The sequence below is a fragment of the Grus americana genome, chromosome 2 (assembly GCF_028858705.1).
Source record: "Grus americana isolate bGruAme1 chromosome 2, bGruAme1.mat, whole genome shotgun sequence".
Lineage (NCBI taxonomy): Eukaryota > Metazoa > Chordata > Aves > Gruiformes > Gruidae > Grus > Grus americana.
Window position 1 is genome coordinate 113,902,840 of NC_072853.1, and position 25,768 is coordinate 113,928,607.

The 25,768-nt window shown below is 39.2% G+C and overlaps 1 protein-coding gene across 2 annotated transcripts in view; it reads left to right on the forward strand.

Annotated features, from left to right (window-relative positions):
- The window catches only part of AMPH (amphiphysin), a 124,973-nt gene that overhangs the window by 65,083 nt on the left and 34,122 nt on the right, over positions 1–25,768 (forward strand). For both annotated transcript variants that reach the window (XM_054817976.1, XM_054817977.1), the window contains exons 3-11: positions 5,475–5,529; positions 12,193–12,287; positions 15,072–15,167; positions 16,532–16,639; positions 17,034–17,119; positions 19,061–19,136; positions 20,018–20,100; positions 22,731–22,869; positions 24,805–24,933. In XM_054817976.1, the coding sequence (XP_054673951.1) occupies positions 5,475–5,529; positions 12,193–12,287; positions 15,072–15,167; positions 16,532–16,639; positions 17,034–17,119; positions 19,061–19,136; positions 20,018–20,100; positions 22,731–22,869; positions 24,805–24,933 (867 nt within the window). The remainder of the gene's footprint in view (positions 1–5,474; positions 5,530–12,192; positions 12,288–15,071; positions 15,168–16,531; positions 16,640–17,033; positions 17,120–19,060; positions 19,137–20,017; positions 20,101–22,730; positions 22,870–24,804; positions 24,934–25,768) is intronic.

A 25,768-nucleotide genomic window follows, 5' to 3' on the forward strand; every position in this document is an offset into this window, starting at 1 on the left:
AGTGTAGCTTGACGTTTAATGTGTATAGATTATTTTTAGCCACAAACTTGTAGACTCTGCATTTGCTCTATTTGCACACCTCAAATTTTCATGAAAGCCAATAGTCTGGGCTCTGCTTTGAGGACATAAATATGCTTGTAGGAAGATTTAATAGGTATGAAGGATCCTAGCTTGGGGAGGGAGAGGTTTAGTTGTGAGGCAAGAAGGTTGGAATTTCATTTAAGGAGGGTGCAAAGTATTTTATGTTCAGTCCTCATCTGAAACAGGGACCGCTGGTTCAGTAAAAGAGTTAGTTGGCTGAGCATCACTGCAAGCACAGAGCTTGCCTACCTGGCTACTGGGAGTCACTACTAACACGGGGCAGAGCTTGGTGGCTCTTACCTTTAGAGTTCATACTTTTTGGATTAGTCCACCTTGTCTGAGGAGCATGTTTGATTTGATGCAGTTTACTTCAACTCATCATGTTACTTAATAACTAGAACAATGAAATTCTTACTCTTGAGCCACCTCAGTGGTTGGACCGCAAATCTGGTGCTGTCCTGGTAGATGCTGGGATGCCAAAAATGTCTGTGTTTCCAGAGAAGGTTGCAAACCCAACTTTTTTCAAGTGATGCACTGGACAAATAATTCAAAACCCAAGTCTCTTACAGCTTGTAGAAAGAGAAAAGAAGAAATGTATTTCTTTAAGAAAAAGATTCAAAAATTTGGGAGTCAGTTCTAGGAACTATAATGGGACTGAGAAATGGTAAAATAGGGTATGCTGGTATGTAGATATATTTTATACTGAATTATGGATTTATCCCAATAGCTTCTTATTTTGTGAATAGTCATTTGCATTCATACTTCTGAGTTCCCTAAAAGAACTGCCAGTAAATACTACCTAAAGTATTTGTGAACAGAGAGACAGTGCTGCTTTACATTGTGGCTAATAACTGCACATTACAATAAAGGTAATCTTCCAGACGATACAGAAAATGCTTTCTTTTGAGCCATTTCCCAGATGTCTTAGTGATGGAATGAGAAAATTCCAGTATTAGACTCAGAGCTGCATTAATAATTATCTGGTTATCTATGGGGCAGGTTATTAACTAACTATGCTCCAGGTTCAGCATTGACAGTGCTCTTGACTCTCGCTAACATGGAGTCATTAATTTGTTTTTGGTATCAAGCACATGCTGTGCTGACCTTTCATGTAAAGATATATTGTGTTTACATCCTCTGTGTGACATGATAGGAAAAAAATCACACTCTTCTGTTCTGCCTGGAAAGCTGTGAATAAATGATGCCTAGCAAATAGGTCGTCCAATTCCAGCTTTTGTGGAGGCAAGGTGGCCTTTAATTTCTGAATAGAAGCAATGATTTTTCTAATGCATCAGGAAGCAAAAGCTGGTAAGACACAAACCATGTTTTTTATGGCTTTAGTCATTAAGTTTTTATAGGTCTCATCAGTCTTACAGCCAACAGTGCTATGGCTCTTTTTGTCTTAATTCCAGTGCTAAGGTATATTTAAATTCTATTCTCTAAAGAAAGAAACAAAACTAACCATCCACAGGAATCTGTTGTACTGAAAAGACTTAATGCTGCTGTAAATGTGTGCAAGACCTGTGGCTGTAGATGACAAGATCCTGAAACACTGAGCCTCCATATCTCACTGGGTGCACATGTCTTTACTGGCTTCACAATACTGACCATGTAATAAGACCAGAGAGTAGAAAAGAGGAGCTGATGGTGGCACTGACTATATGCTACAGTGTTCAGAGCAACTAGTTGTTTGAGACATCGCAGTGGAGATGTGTGTTGATTTTCCTAGTGAGGGATGTTGTTTTGGGTGGTCAGCATACCTGCCTTGCTTCTTATGCGTAGTTTAACAGGATTGCTTGACGGATTTCTGGTAACTTTATGTTGAATTTGACCAGGTGAGCTAAGACCACTGATTTCTGGTGCTGAGGTCTGGTGAGAACATACTTGCTGTTATCAAACAACCTGTTTGTGAGGTTTGCTATTAAGTATGCTGTTGAGATTTCTCTCTGGAGTTTTCTTGTATATTATGAAACTCTGACTCATTTTGCTGCCTCATGTAGAACAAATAAAAGAAATTACGAAATGATAAAGGAAGCATCAGTGCTCTCTTGGGAAATCTCATTTCAGAAGAGCACATCATCTGCAAAATGACACCTACTTTTCATTCTCTTCAAGAAACTGCATCTCAATTAACAAAATTGAAGGCTTTAATGAAGATACTTGGAGCAGAGGTTTCAGAGTCACCAGATATTTTCATGTAATAGACCAGAAAGGAGAAAAAGTGGGGAAATACTAAATATGTGGCAGTTTTTCAAACAGTGCTTTTTAAAATCACTATGTCATGGTTTGCAAGGTTTGCAGAGCCAGCAATACATTTTTTTCACCCTGTGAATATTAATTAGTCTGTTAGATGAAAAAAGGATATCTACCCTCACTAATAGTGAGTTTACTATAGCAAAATGTGTAGACCAGAGGCGTGTTTTGCACATTTCACAGGGCTGAAAACTTCTGATGCAAATTTTTATTTCTGTTTTTTTACAGAAAGGTCTAATTCTGTTGCCATTGGAACTGAGAGATTTGCTCTCAAATTCAATGGGAGCTGGCCCTTGCCCATGGGTGCTTTAATGTTACGTGTTGTACATTTGCTAATGAAGGAAGAGTCATATGCCTCTCTGCTGCTTACATACTTCGGTGGCTTGTGACCTGTTACTAACCTAGACTGAGGGAGATTTGTTTTAAAATTATTCTTTTGAATGAATTGTCAGAATTCATAACAGCACATATGGCAAAATACTGCATCGTGCTTTACTGCTTTGACTTTTTCTGATACGTTTTCCTGAGCAGTGGTTGCTGATGACTCAACGAGGCTAACCAGCCACGAAAGATCTCTCAGTGGTTTAGTGTACCAGTACTAAAACTACACAACAGCATGGTTATAAACAGTGTTTGAGCAATGCATGTCTCTGACATGCCATTTGTGGCGTGCTAGTTAGTCTTAGTGACAAAATGGCACATGTATGAGTAAATATAGGCCTTTTACTGGACATAAGAACAGCTAACGGGGTTCTGAGCCTTCCAGCTGCAGTTTGCTGCTTCTGAAACATCAGAAATTCTTTAATAACTAAAATCTGTTACCAAATGGGCACCTGTTTGGCTGGACTGTGATGAAGAGTTGAGTTGCTGTGAGTATCTACTTCCTATTTTCACTGCAAGCTAAGAGGCTATATTAGCACCCAGGACAGAGAAGATATGAATTGGAAAGATAACTTCTATACCTTCATGTGACTTCTCAGAGTACCAGGGATCCTCTCAGGAGGAGACTGGCATGCACAAAAGAGGAACTTCCCTCCTCTTTCTGCCACATGTTTACAGATACTCCTCTTCAGATCCGAGAGTGAGAAATCTTGCCCCTGGGTTCAAGCTCCTTTCCTCGGTGGCAATGTTGTTCACTTAATGCCTTTCTCCATGGAAAGCCAACAACTTCTTTCATCTCTTTACCTCCCATTCTAGCAAAGAAAGAAGTAGAAAAAAGTCACCTTCTGAAGTGTGTTAGGATGCTACCATGTTATGTAGGACAATAAAATGTGTTGTTATGATGCGTTAGGGTGGTACTTTTTACTAAGCAGTATGAAGATGTACATGTATGTATTTTCTTAAGGGACACAACATCAAGCTACCACTACTTTCAGAACTTTCCATTGTTTTGTGAGTAATTAAGCCTGAGGATTAATCCATGGATTACTCAATCTGTGCCTGTCTGGCCCCTGCTTTGATATGCAGATTTGATCCCAAAGCAAGGGAGGGGTTTGCTTTTCCTTGGAGTATCAAATATGATCTCAAACCAGAGACAAATTGATGGTCTGGGTGCTGCTGTGCTCTTACTGTTGCTTAGCAGCTTCTCAGATACCACCCTGGTGGTTCTATTCCCATGCTCAGAATTTAGTTGATTAATGGATTTAGGTTCAAAAAGGAGTTTTGCTTCAGATCAAGTTAGTGTAAAAGCAACCTTCTGTTTGTTGAATCCATAAAGTGAATTCAGTCTGCTTTCTAAGTCCACTCAGACATTTTCACCTTCTAAATTCTTTAATATTTCCAGGATCTTAAAACAGTTGTTCTCTTCTTACAGTGTATTGAAATTTGGGGGTTTTTTTGATCCAGTTCTAAAGGCCTTCGGTTCCCTGCAGGGAGCTGGGAGAGGCAAGTGAGTTTGGCAGATGTAGCGGCTAGGAAGGTCAGTATTTTTTGAGAACCACTATTCAGATTTAATGTAGCTGCAGGTAGATGGATTCTAAGATCCATATGGTCCCTTTCAACCTGAGTTTCTTATGATCCTCTGTGTCTGAAGGCTCTGAGTATCACTGTTGCTGATGACAGATCCTTTACTGACATCCGAAGTCCTTTGACTTAAGTGAAGTTATAACAGCTTATACTAGTTGAGACTCTGGCTTCTAAAGTGTTCACACATGCAACCTGTTGGGGTCTAACTTTCACACAAAAAATATGAGAAAAGCTCCAAAGCAGTCAGTCATATTTTGCAGCTGATTTTTCCATATGGTGTAGCTGTATGTGACAAGATGTGACTTCAAGCTGATATTCCTATAGTTTCCAACTGCTTAAATAAATTATTTGAAGGATATTGGGAACTGATAAGCGTAGAGTGTTTCCAGAATCTTCAGGCTATTGAAGGTGTCCTGGAGAACAGCTTTTTAACAATGAAGTATGTGCTACAGTGTAGCACAGATTTTATTGCAAATCCTAGAAGCTGGGAAGTCCAACCTGTGATACAGTCAGAGATAAAGTAAAGCAACTGATTTTGTCTGACTTTTTCAAAGGCTGTTGGTATCAGGTAAAGTAGGATCAATTTGATGTATTTGCCAAAGAAACAGTTGAGATTTCACAGCAGACTGCAAGATGCCATAGCCAAACTAAACAAAATAACTAATGCTATTGTTTTTTAGTAGTTATTTGCTTGCAAAATATTAAAATGTTAAAATTCTTTGAAAACTGTTTGCAAAAGTAGTAAGCTGTTTATGTGAAGGTACGGATTTTCTGCAAGTCTAGACTGGCCTCATTTGAGTGGTTTCAAGTGGAGGTGCACTGTCCTTGATTATACTTCTTTGTGTTTCAGGTTAGGACATTGGCCAGGCTGACTTGAACTGGACCTTGGCCATAAAGTATGCCTGTCTTTGGCTGGAATTCTTCCTTGTGCAGATGACTGATAAACCCAGAAATTTTAGCCTAGAGAGCACACTATGCATAGCATCTTGGCCAGGCCACCTTTTTTCTATGAACCTGTGTGTGCTTGCAATGTATGACGCTATTCTTTTTGTTAAGCTTGACATACTGTATCCATGTTTTAAGGCATAAAATAAACCTGAAATGTGTTTTCAATAGCATAACTGAAATGTGTTTTCACTTCCTTGCCTTTTTTTGTTTTTTTTTTTCTTTTCTAGGCAGAGGGTTCCAGGCTCCAGAGAGAACTGAGAGGATATCTAGCAGCCATCAAAGGTGATTTCTAAGTTTTACATCATGTTTTCAGAAAGCAAACTTTTATTAAAATTTGAGACAAGTAGGCTTGTTTAAGGTATATGAAGACAAATACAAATAATACTGCTTTTGTCACTAATAGTCCACGTCTCTGCTTTGGATCCAACACAGGCTCTTTAGCCTGTTGCTAGGGATTCTGCACCTTCAATGTCAACTCATGTGTATACAATCTTGCATGCACAGCTCATCCTTGGCTGTCCTTTGCGTGCAGGACTGCTGCCCAGATTCTCACGTTGCATGCATTTTGAGCACCCACAAAATCTACGCATCTTGTTACTCATCTTTGCAAATGCTAGAATACGATACATCCCGTGCAAGGCAAGGGATTGCTTGATCTCCGCAACTGTAACATTTCCAGGTATTACTAGTTGGATGATGATCTCCTCCCTCCAAAACCACACTCCCTGCAATGATGTGATTTCTCATTTATTTCTGACTGCTTGATCAATTTTTTTTTTAAGTTTAAAAATCAAATGTGATCTCTTTCGATACTATATTGAAAATCCAAGTAGCAGAAGCTCACTGGTCAGCGCTTAAATATCAGAGATTAAGTAAACAGCTATTTAAGTCACACTGGACATTTGTAAATCCAGTGCACTCAACTTAGCACCATATACAGAGCATTCTCTTTCTCATGCCACCTCTCTTTGGAGAAGTTGGAGGCCAGGTGCTAAAGGAAGGGAATAAGAGTTGGTGACTGACAGAGAGACACTAATGGCTTCTTGAGATAAGTATATATGTATGCCTATATATTTTTAACCTGGCTCCAGTCCAGTAGGGAAAATGTTACAAACCAGTGTTAACATCCTTGGAAATCACTGTGTCATAATAAAGCTTCAGCAGCTGTTGACAGGCAGGGAAGAAAGCTCTTTTTGATGGGAACTGTAAAATGGGGAGCAAAGCAGTAGCTTAATGTCTTTGACTGTCTATTATTTGCTGGTTGGGCCTTGCAAGGCAAATCCTGTACCAGACTAAAGATATTTTGCCTTGTAGGGATTTGCATAATGTCTTTTGTTCTTAGAGGAAGTTTCAGCATCAGTCAGTTTTGGGGACCCATTGGATACTGATTTTATTTTCTTATTTTTCAGTTATCCCTTCCCCCCCACACATTATCAGATGGATACTCTGAAGCAGCGTGATGAGGCTGTTTGTTGGCCAGATGGCTTTTCTGTCACGTAGGCTGACTGTTTACATGCTGCTTTGATTTCCGTGTTGGTGACAACAATCCTCCACTCCGTGTTTCATTTTCTTTCTTGCTCTCTTTCTCTCTCTCTCTTCTTTTCCAGTACTTTGTGCATTCGTGGTCCTTTTGCTGGTTTACTGTCTAGCAGGCTACTCTTTGCACTGAGTTTTCTTTCTAACTTGGTGTGAAATTTTTCATTGTGCAACTTTTGCTTTTTTAAACATGCTTTTCTGTTCAGCATCTTTCTCCTGTTGCAGCCTGTAAGTCCATATTTGAAAATAATTTGGACTGACTTTCTTACTGAGAATGAAAAGTGTTTGCTAACACCTCAGTATCTTCATGTCTTAAAAAAGACCCAGTCATAAGCAGCTCGCAAAAGCCTTAGAAATGTTACTCTCCAAAGCCAGCAAGCTACCAGTGGGCATCCTTGGCACACGTGTTGTCACACCTTCACGCTGTGGAGTGGGAGGACAGCCCAAGACACTAGTCCACAAACACAGCTCTGGCTGGGGCTTCCCCAAAGCTGACTAGCTCAGCAGTGGCAAAGGCACTTCCAGATTTCGAATGGCAGAAGCAAATCCAGCAACTGCTACAGCCTCTTTGTTGCTATTCTTTGAAGGACTGCCAATGTTAAAACATTTTCAGGTGGCTATGCACAAAGGCATGGGAACCCCCGAATTTAGGCACTGGACTGGGATTTCTGTGGACTAGGACATCTGAGCCTTGGAGGCATGCTGTCACCAGGGGCTTGTTTTGCAGGGAAAAAGGTCAGTCATATCATTGTAAAATAATGCACTTGACTTCCTTGTACTGTTACGGATGTGAGAAAAGCAGTTCATTTTAAAGGGTTTCAGGAATTGGCAAGATAGCTAACTTCAACTAAAAACATTTTATGAAGCTGGTATGTTGTGAACTCTAGTAATAAGTTTCATTTTGCTGCATGACTTTTGAGTGACTGGATATTGGAAGTTGGAAGTATGAGATCTGGGCATGATTTAAGCAAGGAATGGTCGACTGAGCCTTCTTATGACCCTATATCCCTTCATTTTAATATATTTGACAGTTTGAGGTTTAGTATCACACATTCTTAAAATAAAAGAATATTTGCTGTATTCAGACTCTGTCTCTTGCTCAGAGGTGCCTCTTAGTCTTAGCTGGGTCTTGATCTTTACTGCTGGTTACTCAAGGTCTCAGAGGAACCACGTCATAAAGCTGTTGAACTTGTGAATAGCTTTTATGTGCTGTTTTATTTCACCTGCGTGATAGTTTAACGTCTGCTGTGTACCAGTGGTGGTTGTACTCACGACACTGCATACTATCCTCCACAGCTATAGTCATCTCATGCCTCAGTCTTCTGTCTCTTCCAGTCTCCTTGGCAACATGTATCTGGGTTCTCTACTTCATGATTTATTTTTTTTAAGCTTTTGAAAGCTGTAGGTGACTTGAACAGTTTTATGGGCTAATTGTTAAAGAAACCCTAAATCAGCCTCCCATTCTCTACCCTGAGCTTTATGCCAGTACCAGTGCAAATGGGGAGATACAGACCTGGATCTGCATGCAGGTGGCAGGGCGGCAGAGGTGAAAAGGAATCCTGCATCGTGAAAAAGAAGCACCATACTTTTCAGGTGGCTTAACTTAGTCAGAAATAATAACCAGTGTACAGGAAGGGAAGGGGAGGTTTTGAAGTGCTGTAAGCAGTTTTGCTGCCTAATTGTCAGTCTGTGGCTCACAGAACTGCACATATCCTCCAGACACACAAATCTTAAAATCAATCATGTAATTTCTTAGAAGCAATAAAAATATTCATCATCTTTCTGTAAAATTTTGTAATGAATTATGAAATGATTTAATTGTTCCAGTGGAAACTCTAATGGCTAACTAGCAATGACAGATACAACCCTTATGGCAGGATAGGTCACTTCCCTGGAGAATCACACATGAAGCTCTCTTCTCCACTCAAATAATTAAATATTAAGAGCCAGACCAAGGTGCCTCACTCCATCAGGAAAATGGAATTTTCTCCATGATTCAGCCTAGATTTCCCTGGTGGGGAGTAAACCCCACAGTATATAAGTCCTATGGCCAACTTGGAGTCCCAAGGCCCATGGGAGCTTGAGTACATTGGAAATGTGATAGCAGAGAGTCACCGACCTTCTGCCATCTTTAGGGTGCTTAATGCGAAAGTCTCTGCACCACCACCCCCAGGATCCCTACCACATGGGGGCCTCTAGGAGTCCTTTGGGGTTCCAGAGACTGGAGCTCTTTCCCATAGAAAGAGGGAAGATTTCATGCAAGAGCCTCAGGCTTCAGTATCTGGTTTATTTAGCATCATTTTTCCTAAGCAATTCAATTATTTTGGCATTTGTAGTTATTTAATAAGTGACCCAATTACCAAGAAGAAGCAGTGCTAAATGAAACAATTGATATTAAATATAAATTTCTGACTGTTCATCAGCAGTAAAAAATCTTTTCACATTTCTTAGTACTTTAATGACTCGCTTTAAGCAATTCATCGTAGTGACAGCAGTTAAAAACAGCAGAGAGAGACAGCCTGCAGTCTGTGGCTGACACTAATCCTCTTAACTTTAGTGCTGAATAATGCATAAAAGGTATCAGTGCATAAGAAATAATTCTGTGTGAAAACTAACCAAATAAAAAAATCATTGGACATTTTAAGTATATGCCCACAGGCATGGAAAAGAATGGGAAGCCACCAGATTGGTGTTTACCTAAGCATTCATTTGGGGTATTGCAGTAAACCTAGTGTAGGTACAGTAGGAGGGGAGTAGGACAGGTGATCTTGGCATGTGGAAACTTCAGGCAGAAGCCCCTGACAGAGGAAGCCAAGTGCTGTAATGCTCACTTGCCTCATGCTGCAGCTGGATTTGATTGGTGTTTTGTACAGGAACGTGGTAGAATGGAGGATTACCAGATTCTCAGAACCGAAAAAAGTGTAAAAGTTGGTGCAACTTTGGTAAGCCTCAAGCATCAGATATTAAGTGTCTTTTACTTATTCTCCTAAGCCTGAGTCCTGCAGTACTTAAAAAAAGAAAGTCTGTGTAGGAAAAGGTCCTCTGGTCTGTGACCGAGCCGAATGCAAGCTGCAGGAGGGATTATCAAGCAGCTATGCTAGCCTGCCTGCCGCAGAAGCGTACGTGGCAGGTTTAGCACGCAGCGTGCTTAAGGGCAGAAGTTCAGGTATCAGAAAGGATTGAGCATGAGCAGGGATGCACAAACCTTCCTGGTCTGTGCGTTTGCCTTGAGTGGGCAGAAGCAGACTTCTTAAGCATGGCAATACTGTGCTGGTTTTGCCTTACTTCCTGAGTTGATTAATTTGTAGTGGCAATGAAGATTTTAAATGACTCCTGCCTGGAAAAATATGTGAAGATCATCTGTATTTTACTGTAATCTGGCATATTCTAGGCAAAAAAAGCCCCTTCATTCAGGAACCCTTTCTTATCTAGTGATACATCATCCTAAGCATTAACCACAAAGGAGAAAAGGAAGAAATGCATCTTACGTTCTTGTGCTATACCAATTCTCTTGAAGCTGAGCTTTGCCATCAAAAAGCACCCCCAAGATAATCCCTGAAGAGATCAATTATTCTGTTTTGGCACAGCACCTTTGGATTTAAAGGTGAAAGCTTGTACCTTCTGAACATTAGGGTTTCCTTTGCACTTGTTCTCCCCCTTTCCCATGCCATTCTCTCCCTTGAACCCAAGGTATGAGAACAGCCATCTGCTTTTAGCTTTTTCAGTATCTTTTTTCCTATCCTACACATTCCATAGACCACCATTTTTATATTAGGAAGTGTGCATTACTGCATTTATTTTCCTGTCGTATCTTGAGTGTGTGCTTTGGAGTGCGTGGTGGAATAGCTACTGACTAAGCCAGGTCTGCTCTTCTAGACATTCTAGTTTCAAACAAATTCTTCCTTTCCACTCCTGAACATTGCTTTGTGCAGAAAACAGAAATATCGGTGCTATTTCTAAATTCAGCCACTAAGCGGTTAAATCTGAAGATCATGCTAGAGATATTTTCAAGACACCACAGATGTGCTGCAGGAAACAGGCTGGAGAAAAAATGTGGGTTTTTTTTTAAAAAAGTTAATGCTAGGTAAAAAAAATAGCAGTTGTTCATATTTTGCAAAGAAGTTGAAATAAGGTTGTCATTTTAAAATTACTGATTCTGAACTGACTCTTAGCATGTTAGGTGAGATCAGTTTGGTTTCACTGGATTCAGAACCATATTTAACATCTGATGTATTGGTGCTCCATCAAAACGGAAAGGCAAACCCCAATGCCTTCACTGAGGGCAGTAATTTATTCACTGGGGTCAAACTGATCTCACTGAAGATAGATTTAGGCTCTTTCTTATAATATCATTAAAGCTACTTTACATTTAAACCATCTCCTCTCTGTTTTACAGAGTGATAACCATCAATAGTCCCCATTCTTGTTTCACCTGTGGTAGCAAGAGCTCCAAAGGTGACTAATGCAGGTTGGCTCAGTGCACTTCTCTGTAGACACCACCATGCTGCAAGTGTAAATAAGCGCTGGGCTCCACATATTCTAAACCTACTGGATGAGCATACAAGATAATTATTCTTCATAAAACCAGGTCTGTTATGGCACTCTTCCCCAGGTGCAGGCATCTCTTCTCCCTAGACTTGTGGACACTGCCTCAGCTCTTGCCAGTCCTTTGCTTCATTATTTGCATACCTTTAGGTCACCGTCATTATTGTGGGCACAAGAATAACAAGCTTCTTTTTCCTAACCACTCACTTCACATGTGAAAGCTTCTGAGACTTAAATATCTTTGAAAACAAGGAAATGGAGAAATCCTGAGATGTTCTGCCTGTGTGCGACCTTCCTCATTCTGGGGAGCACTTTTGGTTAGCTTTACTCCTTCTAGCTTTTCTCCTACGTCCATTTTTTTGTAGCCAGCAATTCCCATAAATCTCTGCCATTTTAACCATACCACCCTGGAGATGCATCCTCTTCCACACAGGTGGGCATGCTACTTATTATGGACAAGGTAGGAAACTGTTCTGTAGGGTGGAAAGGCAGAGAATAACCAAAGGCAGGTTTCTATTTATTGCCTTCTCAGTGATAGTCTTTCAGTTGGGTATTAAATGTCTTTTAGTGGGCAGGACTACCCTCTGAGTTGTTATTCATGTTCAGATATGTTTAGTTTGGAATAGAAAATGGAATCCCTAATCTCATAGAAACTTTTTTCTTGTGTATAAATATGGATTAATCCTTCTGAGAGGGAGATTTCTTGTTAACCTGAGGCAGCTGGGTGAATATAAAGGTTTTGTTTCAGCTTTTGAAAATGATATTCTAAACATGCCAGAGGGAATAGTAGGGTCGAAATAAAGATATTTAGCAAACATTTCTTGTAGTTTGCAGTTAGATGTTCCTCCTTCTGTGTAATTACAGGCATGCAAGATGCCTCAAAGAAGCTTACAGAGTCTCTTCATGAAGTGTATGAACCAGATTGGTACGGACGAGAAGATGTGAAAATGATTGGAGAGGTAAGATGTGTGGAAAGAGGAAAAAAGTATTTTGGCTGCAAATGGATTTTCTGAGCTAATGAGAAGTGTACATCTAAAATTTCTCTTAATTTTTTGTTGCATCTTAAATCCTGTTTTGAGCATAGAAATTACTGGTCTTGTGAAATGCACCTCCTGCTGACCATATGCTACATTTGCAACATCTGTTTTATGAACTAGCTTACGTAAGCTCCCACTGAGGTCAGCATCAGTGCGAGCAGAATCAGTCCTGATAGTGACTTATTGACAAGTTTGTACAAGGTATCTTGCATACGGTTTCACAGTCAGGATTCTCAGTTCTACTGAGGATTGAAAATTATCAAATGCACTTATCCTTTTGTGCAGTGTAACAACTTGAGCCAGTGGTGCTAAACAGGATACTTGATGGGACGCTCACCTACCTCTGACAAGAATATGGAATTAAAGGCCAAATTAGACTGCAGAGCACTATTCATTTTAGCCTTTCTGAGGTTCCTTCAGTGATCCTTTCAGAAAAATAGGCTTTTCTAGAGGACATTGCTTAACTCGAGGTGCTCTGAATTGCCTGCTTACCCTTAATTCTGGGGGGAAGCTGTCAGCAAGTGTGCTAATAGTGACAAGATAGTGCAAGCTGTTACAGTGCAGCTTTTAACCACCTAGCATCCAGTGTACAAGATCTCCTGGATAATATAATTAACAAGAAACTGGAAGATGGAGCAGTCTTCTCAAATCAGTGTAATGTTTGCTTTTCTTCTCTGTGGCTGCTTTCCTCTACCCTTTCCTGCTGCTGAAGGCACGACACGTTTTTGATTTTAAAAGCACCCCACTTCCAAACTGTATAAGTTAAGATACCATACCATTTATATTGTTTTAGGTTAAACAGCTGGAAGATCTCCTGCTTCATCGTGCTGTAGACTATTAGATTTTACACTCAGAAATTTGTAATTGTGTATGAAAGGACCAAAATTTGGCTCTTAATCTCTGTTAGATATAGGGGTAAATGTTAGATGTGTCTTTGTCCTGTTTTCAGCTGAGATAAGAGTTAATTTTCTTTCTAGTAGCCGGTATAGTACTGTGTTTTGGGAGGGGGAGGTGTGAGCAAGTAGCTGCGTGGTGCTTAGTTACTGACTGGGGTTAGACCATGACAGTCGTCTTAATAAGAGACTTATGTGGACAACATTACAAAATTTCTGCTCCTGATTTTTTTCCTTATATAATCACAGATGTAGACTTATGCATCCCTCAACCTGGAGTAACGAAGAATGATATATTTGTGTAGTCCAGGATATAAATGATCATTCCAAAAATAATTATATAAATGATATATTGATATAATGAGATATTAATATAATGATATATTTGTGCAGTCCAGGATATAAATGATCGTTCCGCCTAAACGACCTTATTCTGTATGGTAGGAAAGGTGATGCCTTAAAGAACTCTTCAGCAATGTTACAGCAATGTTTTTTGAGCCCATTAGCTTTCAGAAAACCTCCATGATTTTAATTTGACCAAAATACATATCAGCAAGATACAAAGGCAAATGCACAGGACTGGCAGTTGCTTGCTATGATCTAATGCTGTGCTACTCTGTAGACCACTGTGATTAAATATTGTGTTAATAAATTAGGTATTTCTTTTAAGTATGATTAATAGATTGTAATAATTCATTAGGGATTCTGTTTGGGTAAGAAATGAATGAACTAAATGCTGGCATCACACAGAACTTATAATATATCCTGTAGCGGCTCATGATAAAACAAACACTAGGGAATAGCTTTCCCGACTAGCCAGTGAGAATAACAGCCCTGCAAAGCAGTGCTTGCCCTCTTTAGCTTTCCTCCCATCAAAGGGGGGAGTTCAGTGATTTTTGAAATGTGCAAAGAAAAGGGGGAATCAGGATGTTTAACACGTGCTAATGACTTGTTCGGTTCAGAGCCTGGGACCTCCAGCTCTATGTAACAGGATTTGCTTCTGGCAAGGAATCTCATCCTGCTCCCTACCGGGTCCTTGTCACGCCAGCAGCATTAGCATGTTCTTAAAAACCGGAAAACTACAAGGGATGTCTCTCGGTGACTACCCCAGACCTGCAGAGGGAGCTGGCCAAAAGCACCGTAGCTTCTGTGGGGGGAGGAATTTTGTTTTGACTGCTGATGTTGACATGTTTCATATCTGGCATCCCAGTTCTCTAGCAGTGTGAGGTATAGTTCTTGTCTGTCCATTGGCCGTTTCATCAAACATACCTTAATGGCACAAAAAGTGTGGGATGGAAGCACCTTTCTTAGGTGCTTTTATTTTAAAAATGAGCAATCAAAACTAAGCTTACAATTCCTTGTAAATTATGGGAAACCCACTTTATTTTTGTTCCTCTATTTTATCTAGTCTTCTATTTTTAGTTGTGCTTCTTTTCTCTGTGAGGAGGGTTCATCATTGATGCCGTAAGAACTAGGGCAGCTTCAGATTCTGCGTTGTTGGCCCTCAGGGACCTGAAACCCTGAGGAAGAACTTGAATCCTTGTTATCCTTATTTTCACATAGCAGTTACTGTTTGAAAGAATGAAAGCACAAACTAGTTGTTAAACTAAATCTTTTGTTGTGTATTAAAACTTGCAATGTCAAGGTATTCCTTTTCATTTACTTTATAAGCGGACTCTGATTTATTCTGATTAATGAAGAACATTTTAAAACTTCAGAAAGACTAATCTTTACCAATTACATTTGTTATTTCTCCTAGGTTTGGAGTGGAATCAAACTTCTAAGTGCGTTTTCCTCTTTTCTACCTTTACAGAAATGTGATGAACTTTGGGAAGACTTCCATCAAAAACTGGTGGATGGGTCATTGTTGACCTTGGATACATATCTAGGACAATTTCCTGATATCAAAGTACAGTAATGATTTTCTATAAAGGACAATTTGTAAAATTACTGTTGAGTCATAAAATAAATAGAAAATGAGATTACAAGCAAAGAAAAATAAAAAAGCAGGGGAGAGGGCGGGGGAAGTCATTCTCTTCTGCAATGTAAAAGATGTTGTTCTGTAAGCAAATCCCTGACATTAGGCTGCACTGATTATCTGAGTGAACAAAACTGGTTTTAATGCTGTAGTACTTGGAAGTAAATTAGCCTTTGTAGATACAACTCTTATGTTTTTTTCTGCTGCTATTTATTTGATATGAGAGAATTCTCACCGACTTCAGCAGGGATACATTAATCTCTTCAGCTGTTAAAATGCCAAATTATGACATGAAAAGCAGGCCTTTTGTTATTGGCTAGATGCACCTGTGGGTTTCTAAATATCTTTCTCTTAACTAAGCCACGGTTCCTCTCTTTTAATTCGTTACAAAAATATTTTGTAATACACATAAGGAGAGACTGTTATGCAGATTCTAGCCTCTCCCAGATGCCTGTCTGGTGTACAGTCCAGGGAGATGGTTGATAAATGAACTGTGTGGGGATAAAGAATCACTACAAGTGAGAGGTAGATACTTTTATATTTTAATGTGACTGTATGGACATAGCTGGAAATACTTTGTGATGGTTTATAATTGAGTAGGTATCAGACAGTCATCCCCTTTGTCATTTACATCAGGGACTAAAGAAAAAATAATAAAAAAATCCCAATGTTACTGATGTTTAGTCTCAAACCTGCTTGTAAATCAAACTGTTCTTATGCCCTCTCAGCATGTGGAATTTACATATAATATATAGCTTTGTAAAGTCAGTATATATCAAAGGGCTTTTGTTTAGTTTTAAAAGAATTATAGCAGGTAAATTAGAATTCCTATTGTATGTTGAACTCCAGTTATCTTAGTTATGTGTCAGAGCAACTATACTGAGAAGTATATTTTAAGCATTTTTCCAAATCCAGAAAAAAATTACATTAATTATTCATTAATTTAGCACATTATATATAAGGGAAATAGATGGTGTTACCATGAGTTTAACAGGTTCAATTATTCTGGAGAATGAGACAAGTCTTGCATAACATTGATATCTCAGTTCTAAGGCCTGTAAGCCCTACACCCACAAAAAACCCTTCCATACCATCTGTACATTGATTCCTTATTTAAAATAAGGTGATTAGTTTTCTCTCTCACCATGTCCATGTTCCTGCATGATACAGTAATTCAGATACAAAGAGCAGATAAGGGAGAATAACAATGTGTCAAAAACTTAAATGACAACATAAGCAGAATAGCTTTTTAAAAAGTGCTATTTGTGCTGACTTTCATTTCTATCCCTGCACAGACTCGCATTGCAAAACGAAGCAGAAAGCTGGTAGACTACGACAGTGCAAGGCATCATCTAGAAGCCCTGCAGAGCTCAAAAAGAAAAGATGAAGGCAGAATTACCAAGGTAGTACAATCAGAAAGATGCTGGCAGTAGACTTCGGGAGCTTGGGTGGCATTTGTTTCTGTGCAGAAACCGAGCGCAAACTTTCTCTTCTTTTTCCTCTCTCAGAAATTGAGCTAGCAATATCCTTAAGCATAAATGTGTATTGATTACTTTGGTAGATGGTGAAGGCATGCCCAGCCTCTTTCAGGAGTTGAGTCCCTTTTGAGCCCTAACTTTCCTGATGAGACTTGGGGGACAGCAAGTCTTGTGTTGGCTTCCATGGTGTGGAACTGAGTCACATCCTTGTTAATAAAAAATTAAAAAGACCCACAAAACACCCCCACAAAAACAACTTTGGCAGGTTTTGTTATGTCATAGTGATTGTAGAAGTCGCCCTGTTTCATTTTTGTTTTAGGCAGAAGAAGAGTTTCAGAAAGCACAGAAAGTTTTTGAAGAGTTTAACACTGATTTGCAAGAAGAGTTACCATCTCTGTGGTCACGGTAAGCCTAGCCAGATATTGTCTGGAAGGCCTAGTGGTGGACTCAGGGAACCAGGGAATTTTAACAAGCTGATAGAAAATGTTTTGATGGCTTCTCGAAGATCCCATCCATTATCCTTTTGAAATAACAACAGGGAAAATGCCTACAAATGATCCAAAATTATACTTATTGTAAGTGTACTTATACTTATTTCTTTCAATGTATCTTGGCACTTAAGATTCTTTATCATGTCTTCATTCTGAGGTGCAAAAAGGTCTCCATTTTATGGATAAAGAGCTGTGGCAGAGCAAAGAACAGCACATCGTGACTATGACCCACTGCTTCCGTCACCTTTCTCAGAAACCTTGGTGGTGGATACCTGATTCTTTCAAGGAAAAAAAATGCTGCTATTTAATAAAAAGGGTCAAATGTTTCCATTGTAAAAAGTAACTGTACTGCATACTTTTCTAGATTTGCAGTGGGTCTATTTATAGGTCATTTTTCTGTAAAGGTATCAAAATGAAGAACCTTACAAATGTATAAAGATTTTATGGCAGTTGTTTCCAAGTTCTGATAAAATACTACCAGAGCAGTAGAGGAAGAGAAAAATAATAACTACTTCAGAATACACATTTTGTAGTTTTGTGCTGACTCTGTCTGTGATGTAAAAATGTTTGATGGCATAGATCATTCATTTGCGATGTATAATCATAGATTGTGTTTATACAGAAAATAGAGACAAAATGAACAGGAGAACAAAAGCAGCAGAAAAACAAGCATCTCATTAGTGTGCTATGTTCTTTAACAAATGACTGTCTGGAGCTGGAAGTGTGTTGTGAGTCACTGAAGTATTCTTTGTCTTCTCTGCCTTCTAAATTAATTCCTGTTAAATTTCAGATCAATAGAGGGTTTTCCTGCTGTGTTTCTGCCTATTTCAGTTGAAAAGGTGTTTAGCACTCCAAGATATTTATTTTATGGGCTTACTAAAAGTAAAACTGCATATGAATGATTTAGAGTAAGGGCCCATTTATTTCAATGTGTGTTGCCCACTAACTAGTCTCAGGGAAAGGTAGAATTTATTTGAGCAATAGGCATCATTTAGAAAGCAATTGCTTTCAGGGTACTTTCTCTTAGTTACTACAGTTCTTCGGGAAGAAAACGATCCATTGAGTTGACATTTTGCAGGCTTATTCTTACGCCAAAGATGATTTTTGTTGAAAAGATTTTGGAGAAATTACACATTAAAGTTTTAAATAGGAAAAAAAAAATCAAAACCTAAGAAAACACCTTCTACTTTCAAAGTGTACAAGAGGTAATGTAATCACTCACCTCAAGCAAGCAGATTTTTGACTGCATGTGCAAAAATGTCTAGTCTATATTAGAAATTATTTTCTCTTACATACAGATGCATGTATTTCAGAGCCGATTTCTTTAAGGAGGGCTGAGCATGGGACACCCACCCCCAGGCCGTACTGAGCTGTATACCTTGGAGCTGCCTCCAGATGCACCTGCATCACCTAGGTGCTGTGATAGCATCTAGGGCGCAGGCGCTCGCAGTGCCGGAGCGGTACCTCTCTCCTTCCAGGCAATGGTTGCCTGCTGACCAGTGAGAGACGGGATGCCCCAGAGCCCCTTGCCTGCTGTGTGCTTGTGCCGCACTTGTGCTGATCCTTTTCCAATCTTCCCCTTCTCTAAAACAAGCTGAAGCCCCCCACTGTGGAGTAGTCTCAACTTGTTTCACTCTGTGCAGAGTGAAATATGATGGTTCTTAACACAAAGAGAAATAATCATGAGCAAACTAGTCTGAAATTTTGACATTCGATCCAATTATTTGCTTTGCTAAGAATAATAGTCAAGAATGTTGCTTGTAGTTTGGAAAAAAAAAAGAATTTATTTGCCTTTGTGGCCCTCCCACCCCTATCTTTTATTCTCTTTTTCCTTTCTTCGTGACATCCTCCGTAGACGAGTTGGCTTCTATGTGAACACCTTCAAAAATGTATCCAGCCTCGAAGCCAAGTTTCACAAGGAAATAGCTTTAGTGAGTAAAAATGAATATCTCATGTATAATGGATTATGTGATATGCATAGCAGCAAGCAAAATGTCTTGTGATGCAGCAGTAAAAAATCTAGCAGAGGCACACGTGAGAATTTGCCCTAGATCCAGATTTGTAGTATAACCTTTGTATTGGTTTCTACTTGCCATTTTTGTACTCTCCTTAAGGAAAGGGCAGCCAGTACAATTTTGGATTACAGTGCATTATCAGTTGTAGCACTAAATACACTTTCTATTTTGATAACTTCTCCATTCTTTTTAGCATAGTCAGTATTTTTTCTGTGTCCAATTGCTAAGCATCTCATTGCTTTAATCAGTGCAAGAAAAACATGTCAAGCAGTCCCTTCAAGACTGCTATATACATTGTCAGCAATGCAACATTGTATCTGGGACTGTTAGGCAAATAGAGCAGTTTCAGTGAGGATCTTTTGAAAATACCTTGCTAAGTGGTAGTGTATTATCTGTAGTAAGCTACTAATAGGAACAAGAATGGTATGGAGAACTTGCTTGACTGAAGTCCCATATAAATTGGGATTAGGTTTTTGAGGGGAAAACATGAATCTTCTCAGCTACCCATGTTGCTTTAAATTTTAGGTGACCTCCTTCATCAGGTCAGGCAGCAGTCAGTCACACTTATAAACTTATTCTCTGAAAAACAGCTTATGTTTTTGATTCTATGGATTTTAATAAGTTTCTACTTGGGCTTTTGATATACGTGGCACTGAGTATTTTTGGAAGGATCTATATGCTATTTTAAAGTTATCAAACTATCTATTACCAGTTTATCAGACCAGATTTATCACCTGTGTTTTTAATCATGACTGTAGTGTTTCATATAAACTCAGGCAAGTGTTTTGTTTTCTCAGCTATGTCACAAACTATATGAAGTGATGACGAAGCTGGGAGATCAGCACGCAGACAAGGCCTTCACCATTCAAGGGGCACCAAGGTGAGTTTATTGCTTTTTTTTTAATGAATTGCATTGCAGTAGGCTTTGTGGGTTTCACCATATGTAGTAATCACCTGCACCATGTGTAGCGATTGCTGCACAACACGGTCGCTGGCTCTGTTCAGGAAGGTACATGAGTAAAGGTGTAAAACTTCCTTCATCACCCACCTATTTTTCCTTTAAAAAAAAAAGAATTCTCAGCAGATTCTCAGCTGTTGCAATTTAGCCTAGTTTACTGTAGACTGTTACGCCAGTTTGCACCAGATAAGTATATAGCTCATTTAATCTTAGATGCTTACTCTACAGCAATGTTGGTAACTCTCAATTTTTTTTTAAAGCCTTGCAATATTTAGATGTGTTTTTAGCTCCTAAAGGCATATGATTAAGTGAGAATCCCAACCTTTGTAAGGTTATATCTCCTCTGGTCATGGGGAAAAGTCAAGAAATGTGATCTGAGAGAGCATCATAAAAGCTGATGCAAAAAGAATGCCACAAAATACCGTATTTTAAATGACTTTCAAGAGAAATCTTGTCTTAAAATGTAAACAAAAGCAAAAAAAGTTCAAAATCAGATCGTGCTTTCTTAAGGTCAGTGGATGCCAGTGCAGTATTTCTGATTTTTTGCCTGCAACAAATGTAACCTTTCTGCCATAATTTGATCTCTCCGTTCTGTAATAGTGATAGACAGAAGAGGTTGAAATTATGAAACAGTGACACTTACCAAAACACAATGATATTTCGAGCGAATATGTAAATCCTGAATTTCCAGCCAATCCCAGCTCATCAGAAGCAATCAGAACAATGTTATAGCTACTGCTAATTTGCCCTCAAGATGGACTCAGATTAACAACAATTAAGACTGACCAAGCAATGTAACATCTGCCTCAAACATATGTCTGATAGTTCTACATTTGTTTTGATCTCACTTTGGAAGAACAAAGAATAGAATATTGAACCTTCTGACCTAATGCAAAATTGAAAACTACTTTATTAAGAATGTGTCCAAAATTTTTGTTTTGGATTAGTTCAGCATTAATCCATGCTTCTATATACTTACACACTGCCTCCAAGGAGTTTTTAGCTCATGTGTCACCACTTCCAGCCCCTTTCGGATGGATTCACGAGCTGGACTATGTTTCCATAAAGCATTTGTAACGTACCTTTATGGGATGAAAAATAATGTTGTGTTGGAAAACTTCTTGAAGTTTTTGTAATAAACAGGTATCTTGGCCACCTGTGTCTCCTAGACCATGTCCAGTGTGCGCATGTTCATTCCCACTGAGTTACTGTTTCCATTAATGAGAGAAAGAAAAAACTAATTCTAGCTGCAAATGAGTAGACATAAGTAAAGGCAGTGTGATCTTCTTAACTTATTTTTAAAATGTTTTTTAAAAATACATTTTTTTTTAATTACCATGTTGCTGTCTTTTGCTGTACTGTTCACAGAGCCTTATGTGAAAATCTGGATAGATTTTGACTTCCATTATTAGTTATGGTGCTCTAAAAGACTACTCAAGAGTGGGTCTTTGTAAGATAAAACAGCCTTCCTTTTTAGATGCATGAGAAGTAGATACTAGACAAGTACAGTACCTAATCTTTCCTTTAAAGAACTGTATAAAATAAACATCTTAAAAACTTGTGTGCTACTGAATATCCTAAAGGCAAATATTGTAGTTTGGAAAGAAATTTCTTAATAACCGCTTACTTTTTTCTTTTTTAATATTTCCACAGAAAGAGGTGGTGAGTGTGAGCTAAGTCTCTCCTTTCTAAAGAACAAATTTTTCTTGTGTTAGCATTAGGAACATGTTTATGGTGTGGTCTCCTCAATCAGGTAGCGCTTTTGTTCTCCCTGGAGATGTGTAGGACTTGCTCTTCTTTTACCAAGTACTGTGGTCATTGAGTGCTGTAGTTTATACCCTCCCCGAGTTGTCAGCTTTCAGCATTTCTAGGTAGCTGAATATGTCTTGGTGTTTGCACCAGGTGCTTTCATGGGAAGGGCGGATCTTTTCTCAGGACTTCATCAGATCTTTTCTTAGTATCAGCAGAGCTCTGTTGAAGTCACTTGACTACTGCTTGTTTATAGTTGTGGTGAGTTGTCCCTCTAAATAGTGATATCTTTATAATAATCTTGGTTGTTTTATTTTATTGAAACCTTTCTGAAGTTGCTGAGCTTTTAAAATTATTTGCATTACTCATTGTTGTGCCTTCCCCTGGGGTTTTTATCTTTAGAGCCTTTTATTCTGAGAACTGTGTAAAATGAAGACAACAATTCCATCTCACATTTTATGATCGTTACAAACTTATACGTGAAACATTACTTCAAATACAGAATCTGATAAAATGCAGGTACTCTGTTTCCCTCAACTTCTAATGATCAGGTAAACAGATGTTCCAAAAATCAAGATCACTCAAAATTAAAACTTCCTTTGACAATGTAGATAACTGAATTTTAATTGAATTTAATTGCAGCTTTAGTCATTATATAATCACTCAGTTCATCGCCAGTGTGTACTGCCTTTTGTGGTCACTGGCATTACATCAGGGATGTAGTTCAACTATTGCATCAAATTGTCAAGGTAATAAGTCAGCATGATAATGTATGTCCTCGCCATTGCTTTGTTTCCATCTAGTGATTCAGGTCCACTCCGCATTGCAAAAACACCGTCACCGCCAGAGGAGGTCTCTCCCCTGCCTAGCCCTACTGCTAGTCCCAATCATATGCTGGCACCAGCATCTCCGGCACCAGCCCGGCCTAAGTCACCCACACAGGTAAGTGGAAACTTAACAGGAGAAAATGGCCTGTTGTGCAGTAAAAAAATAGCTGAGATGATGTATATGGTGGATTTTTCATCTAGGCAGTGACTGAGAAACAAGAGGGAGGCCACTGGCTCCATTGCAGTCTGTTTTGTTGATTGGTTGTTCATCCCTGTGTCACAAGCGTGGGTGGAAAGTTGTTTTTATATAAGGGGGAATGAAGAAAATTTAAGGTGCCCGGTGAACTGGGGGGACTTATGGTGACTAAGCAACACACTTCTTAAAAAGCTTCATAGTCTCTAAGGACCCTGATAATTAAAGGCTTATTGGTTGTTATTAACACTGGATTGAGAAGTTTGATAGTGTTGGAGTCAGTGGAGCCATTTCTATTCTTACCAGTATTGGTGAAATAATAATCAGTTTCATGCGTCAGTTTCATCTACAGCATAAGAGTTGTACCTGATACTTTGTGAACACATCAAAGACTTGTGTTAATGTTACTGATGTTTTCAGAATTGGGATAGCTTCTGTGCTGACTGCTATTTCTATGGGGGGAGCATATCAGAAGTTTAGTTTTGCCTTTAGTTACATGTGAACACACTTGTTTTCTCTGATCTCCCAAAAAGTGACACCTCACTGCCTGAATATTCATCTGGTATGACTCAGTTTAGTCTTACTGGTGCCAATGGTGTTATGTCACTATACCACCTGAGGATTTTTTGTGGTTGGGTTTTTTGGTTTTGGGTTTGGTTTTTTTTTTTATTTTGACAGATTTTAAAATTAAGCAATAGTATTTTGTATTATTCCAAGCAATTAGTTTGTCATGGTGTCATGATTTAACCCCAGCTGGCAACCAAGCACCACACAGCTGCCCACTTGCTCCTCCTGCCACAGGATGAGGGAGAGAGTCAGAAGAGTAACAGTCAGAAAACTTATGGGTTAAGATAAAGTCAGTTTAATAGGTAAAGCAAAAGCTGTGCATGAAAGCAAAGCAAACCAAGGAATTCATTTACCACTTCCCATTGGCAGGCAGGTGTTCAGCCATCTCTGGGAAAGCAGGGCTTCATCACGTGTAATGATGACTTGGGAAGACAAACGCCATTGCTCCGAGTGTCCCCCCCCTTCCTCCTTCTTCCCCCAGCTTTCTATGCTGAGCATGACATCATATGGTATGGAATATCCCTTTGGTCCGTTGGGGTCACCTGTCCTGGCTGTGTCTTCTTCCAGCTTCTTGTGCACCCCCAGCCTACTCGCTGGTGGGGTGAGGAGTAGAAAAGGCCTTGGTTCTGTGTAATCACTGCTCAGCAATAACAAAAACATCCCTATGTTATGAACACTGTTTTTAGTGCAAATCCAAAACATAGCCCCCTACCAGCTACTATGAAGAAAATTAACTCTATCCCAGCCAAAACCAGCACACGTAGTTATGTGAATCTCTGGAGAGCTGGAGGAATTAGTAACCTAAGCACCTTTGAGGTGCTGTGGTTCCCAGAGATGATACGCTCTTAGCATTAAGTAGATTTTAAAGGTAGCGACAGGCGGGCAGGAACAAAATCCCAAAGCTAAACGAGAATGAACTTAAGAAGCCAAAAATCTGCAGAGGCCTTGTTGTATGCAGTATCACCCTTCCAGCTATGGGCTGCATAGGAGAGAAAGTGCCTTGTGCTGTGTGCCTATCACAGCAGAAAAAAAATCAGCCAAGAAATGCTTTCATATGAAATCTTAAACCTTGAGCTGGAATGAATTTGAAACACAGAGTTGTTTTGCTTTTCCCATAATGTTTATTTTGAAGGCATTTGGTGGTGAACAAATGTTTGGTTCCTTTCAGTCCATGACTTATTCCCACTTTTAAGGTGAAGCACCATAGATAAAAACCTAACGCAAACTGTTTAGTCCTAGCTTAAAGCTCTTTCCCTGAACTAGTCTGTGACATTTTTGCTGTCTGTCTAGCTGAGGAAAGGTCCACCAGTCCCACCGCTGCCTAAGCTCACACCCACAAAAGAGTTGCAACAGGAGAACATCATTAACTTCTTTGACGACAACTTTGTCCCAGAAATCAATGTGACGACCCCATCACAGGTAAGCTTCAGAGGATTCTGTATGGGTCCAACCTTGCAATCGCCCTTAGTTCTCCAAGATAGTGGCCTTAGGGCTGATCTCTGGGGAGGGAGGAGGAGGGGGCAGGTAGAAGGCAGAGGCACAATTATCCTTTTATGTTGTCTTGAAAGGGTCACACATACAGTGTTTTATCTTTGAATAGGCGACACATAATCACTCAAAAGGGGTAACAGTGCTAAGACACTGAATAAAATGAGAGATTTCCTGAGAGACCTGACTAAAAATGCTGTGAAATGCAGCCATGTTTGAGACTTAACTGAATCCAGGTTGCATTGCAAGCTGAGAGTTCATCTAAGATGCTTTTTTCTAATCCTAAGCATCTCAAGTGGCACTTTACAGTGATCCTTCATTATTTTTGCTTCTTCTATCAAAATCATAAAAACTATTGCTTTTTTCTTCTGAGTGATTAAAAAAAAGGAACTTGGCTGCTTTAATCAACTTTTTGCAGGTATAAAAAGCTGTTCTAGCTAGATTATTCATTCATTTGGTTTCGAGTAATAAAAACATTAGTTACACAACAGAGAAGTAAGCAAAATTACTTTCAACTCATTATTATGAAATTATGGAATTTTTTAAAATTGCATTTAACAAACAGAAAAGCTAGAGTTGTGTAAAACAGGTCTGTATAATTTGTATTCAGTTATTTGGCTTTTATGCAGTTATGGTAGCTGCTTGGTTGTTCAATAATGGACCCTTTCTATTATGGTAATTACAAGTCTGAAATCTGAGTCTGTGTCTGATAGACTGGGGAGAAATATGCAGATCTGAAGCTTATGCAGAATGTTTATGAATTTTT